The 3,707-nt window shown below is 34.1% G+C and overlaps 1 protein-coding gene across 1 annotated transcript; it reads left to right on the top strand.

Moving 5' to 3' along the window:
* Positions 1–229: 229 nt before the first annotated feature.
* rprma (reprimo, TP53 dependent G2 arrest mediator candidate a) lies at positions 230–541 on the top strand (the record flags this gene model as incomplete). Its single annotated transcript, XM_079617431.1, has 1 exon — positions 230–541. The coding sequence occupies one exon, from the start codon at positions 230–232 to the stop codon at positions 539–541; it is 312 nt and encodes a 103-aa protein (XP_079473557.1).
* Positions 542–3,707: the final 3,166 nt, after the last annotated feature.

The following is a 3,707-nucleotide window of genomic DNA, read 5'->3' as shown; positions in this document are numbered from 1 at the left end:
CCCATCGGCTTTTTCGGTGCTTTTAACCGAGCAGGTGTGATGTTGAGCAGAAGAGCTCAGTGTAGTTACTGTGAATCAGAGCAGGAGCGCGTCATGGGACGCCAGTGCACAAAAGAAGACACGTTGGATATGTGCGTCTGACTTTTTACGCAATTCCTCATGTGTTTAGACTTCCAAATCGGAACTGCCTAAATTCTTGGACTCTTCAAAGTGTTGGTGAACAGGAGACATGAATACTACATTTAACCAAACTGACAGTGGAATCTTCTCCAATCGGACAGAGGACATTCTCATGTGTTGTAACTTCTCGTCGGTGGTGACGGATAACGGCTTCACGGCGGCCCCTCCGGATGAAAGGAGCCTCTTCATCATGAGAATAGTTCAGATAGCGGTGATGTGCGTCCTCTCCCTCACCGTAGTCTTCGGGATCTTTTTCCTGGGCTGTAACTTGCTCATCAAGTCGGAAGGGATGATAAACTTTTTGGTAACGGACCGGAGACCTTCCAAAGAGGTAGAAGCGGTCATCGTGGGTGCGTACTAGACATGATGAGGATTATGATGAAATGAAGTTTGTGGACCACCTGATGGACATGTGTTTCGATGGCATCTTTAAAAACCAGGACGCAGTGTTATTTGGCCGGCTAAAAAAAACTATTATGTAGAGATCAACTGAACGCACTGTCTCCATTTTGCGCACACGCCTTCCCACTGTTCATTCAAGCGCTTCATTTAGGAAATGAACCACTCAGATCTCAAATCAGATAGAGGCATGGAGTCTTTACATTTGTCATTGAAAATATGTATATGCCTATATGCACACGCAGAGGAGTTGTGGCACATATTGATTATTTTGTTTTAGTTATGGACCTCCTCTCTGTAAAACACATTGTAAGCACTGCACGCACTAATTATTTGTTGTTAGCAAGATTAAAGCATCATGTTTAATACAATAAATTCGTATTTTGAATAAAATTGTCTTATTGAAACTGAATACACCGGGCAATTATTGTTATTTTAAGGGTCAGAACAGTCTTTGTTGGTAATAACTGCACATATTAATCTTAATTTTATGTATGTATGTTTTAGTTTTATATTTTATTCTGACATCTAGACTATAGCATTTTCAGATACATTTAGTATTGCTGCCTGTATTAGCCTGTATTATTAAATTATTGTCACTATCTATCTATATAATGACTGATACATTACTTTTTTAATAACCATGGCATAGGACAATATATTTTTCTTAAACATCAGTTTGTGCATATACCTTTCAGTCGTCATCCTGCAAGTAGACACAGTAATATATTTGGGGACATTTATAAATAAGACTCTATAAGGCAATTGTACATACATCTGATCATTTTCAGACCAGATAAATATAAGTTCTAAAGGGTTTTACAAACAAGATGATAATCATTTTCCGTCTCTCATTATCCACAATTTATATTATAAATTCTTCAGAGGATCATTTAGTTAAAGTTTGTGGATTGTTTGTTTGAATGTGCAATTAATAAATTGAATGGTGCATTTTAAAAGCAAGTAAAATGAGCTTACTGTTGCTCAGGTCTGGATAATTAAATGGAATTAATCAGTGGTTTGAGTTCAAAGGTAAACTAATTAAATTCAGTTGGCTGTTACTTAATCAGACAGAAACAAAGCCCATCCTGTTTCAGCACGGCTATCAATAATCATGATGTTTTCATTTGAATGTTTAAGCATAGACGTGTCATTTTTTTATAATGTTGATACCATAAAGATTATACTAAATTAGCCTGCACGAATGGGTAAATCTCTTCTAAATGTGTTTACCAGGGCAGGCAGAGTGCTGTTGATGAAGGAGGCCTGCCAATTTTAAGACACATCTATTTATAAGAGTGTCTGTGAAAGCTGAGAGCTTGTTAACTTCACAATGAATAATTTTGCATCAGTCGCATCTGTACTGAGCCAGACACGATGCAGCGACTTCAACAGAGAAAACTGGTATGTTTGTACAATGATGATTTTCTACTTCTCATGAGAGATAGGCAAATATTTGCTGATAGTCGCTTTAATTGCGGATTCTGTCTATATATTGAAGCCCCCAGATGTCCACCAAAAAAAAAAAAGAAAGAAAATAAAGCCACAATCAGCATCAATTGACTCATTCATGACTCAAAATAACATTAATCTCACTGTACTTGCAGATTATATAATGAAATGAAAGGCCACTTAAGTGTACTAAAAGAGAGCACACTTTCATGACTGTTTAGTTACACTTTATTTTAAGGTGTCCGTTACAGTGCAATTATACATTTAAATACATAGTAATAAAAATGTACTTACTAGGGTTTGGATTAGGGTTTGGTTTAGGGTTAGTTCCATGTTAAGCACAATTTATAGTAACCACGTTTAATGTGTAACAAGTACACAGTAAAATAAAGTGTTGCCCTATCTTTCTTAACACACTTAAGTACACTTTTAAAATGTGCACTTTGTAATATGTCAAATAAAACTTTTATTTTAAAGTACATTTTATAATAGTTTTTCATGCTTTAATAAGAACTTGTTTTTATGTGTTGACTGACATACTAAAGCACATGGGAAGTACTTGATTATAATTTCAATTGAAGTGTTATTCAGTAGTAAATATATTTTAACTATACTAAATTGCAAATTCGTCATTACAAATGTGTAATTGCACATATGATTAAATACATAGCACAAAATGGGCATTCAATTATATTTTATTTAAGTGCTGTGTGATTCAACAGTACACTTTAAGCATTTTTTTCAAAGACAATTATGACATTTTTTTTAAATTCATAAATTTATTGTTAAGAGGAAAACCCCTTGAGATGTAACATCTCGTTTTCGAGGGGACCTCATTGCTTGTTATTTGCAATTAAATGGAAATGTTTTACAATATTGAATTTAAGAGTGCCTTTTTGACCCACTTAAGTATGACTCAAATAGAATACATATATTATATACATAAATATATTTTATATATATTTATGTGATATATATTATGTGATATATATATATATAGAATACATATTTGATACATATTCTATTTGAGTCATACTTAAGTGGGTCAAAAAGGCACTCTTAAATTCAGATAATTGCATTTCATATACATTTAATATACATATTAATATGGTAAAACATTTACATTTAATTGCAAATAACAAGCAATGATGTCTCCAAAAACATTACATTCAGTTCTCACTTAGTATATTCTATTAAACTATATTATTCCCGTCACACACTCTTTTTAAAAGTATCCCAACGTGTACTAAACTTTGGCATGCTAAAAATCTCCAGAGCATTTTCTCTAGAAAATAAGTTGTTCTTTCGGAGTTGAAATGGTTGTTGTGGAAGAAACAGGTTTCTGGGTGAGTGAATTGGCCTTAAAATAGAGAAGACATTGTCTTCCTCATGTCTTGTCGGCTCCAGTCATGAGGCTAACTACAGGGTGACAATCGACGGGGACGGGCACTGCCATGAGGGGAGGTGATAGTTTTATGATTATTTTGCATGACCACATCTTGACACTGATTGCAAACATATCTTCATAAAAGATAGTCTAAACTATATTTTATCCCTCAAGCAATTAGATTTTTAAATGTTTCTTCTAGTGTTGATTGATGGTCAGCTGGTCTGGTTATCCTAAATTAGATTTATTTGCTTTAAGCTATTGTTTGTATATGCCAACTGTGATTTTT

Source organism: Phoxinus phoxinus (assembly GCF_949152265.1).
Source record: "Phoxinus phoxinus genome assembly, chromosome: 7".
In the NCBI taxonomy this organism is placed as follows: domain Eukaryota; kingdom Metazoa; phylum Chordata; class Actinopteri; order Cypriniformes; family Leuciscidae; genus Phoxinus; species Phoxinus phoxinus.
Note: the sequence above shows the minus strand (reverse complement) of the source record. Positions and strands in the feature narration are given on the sequence as shown.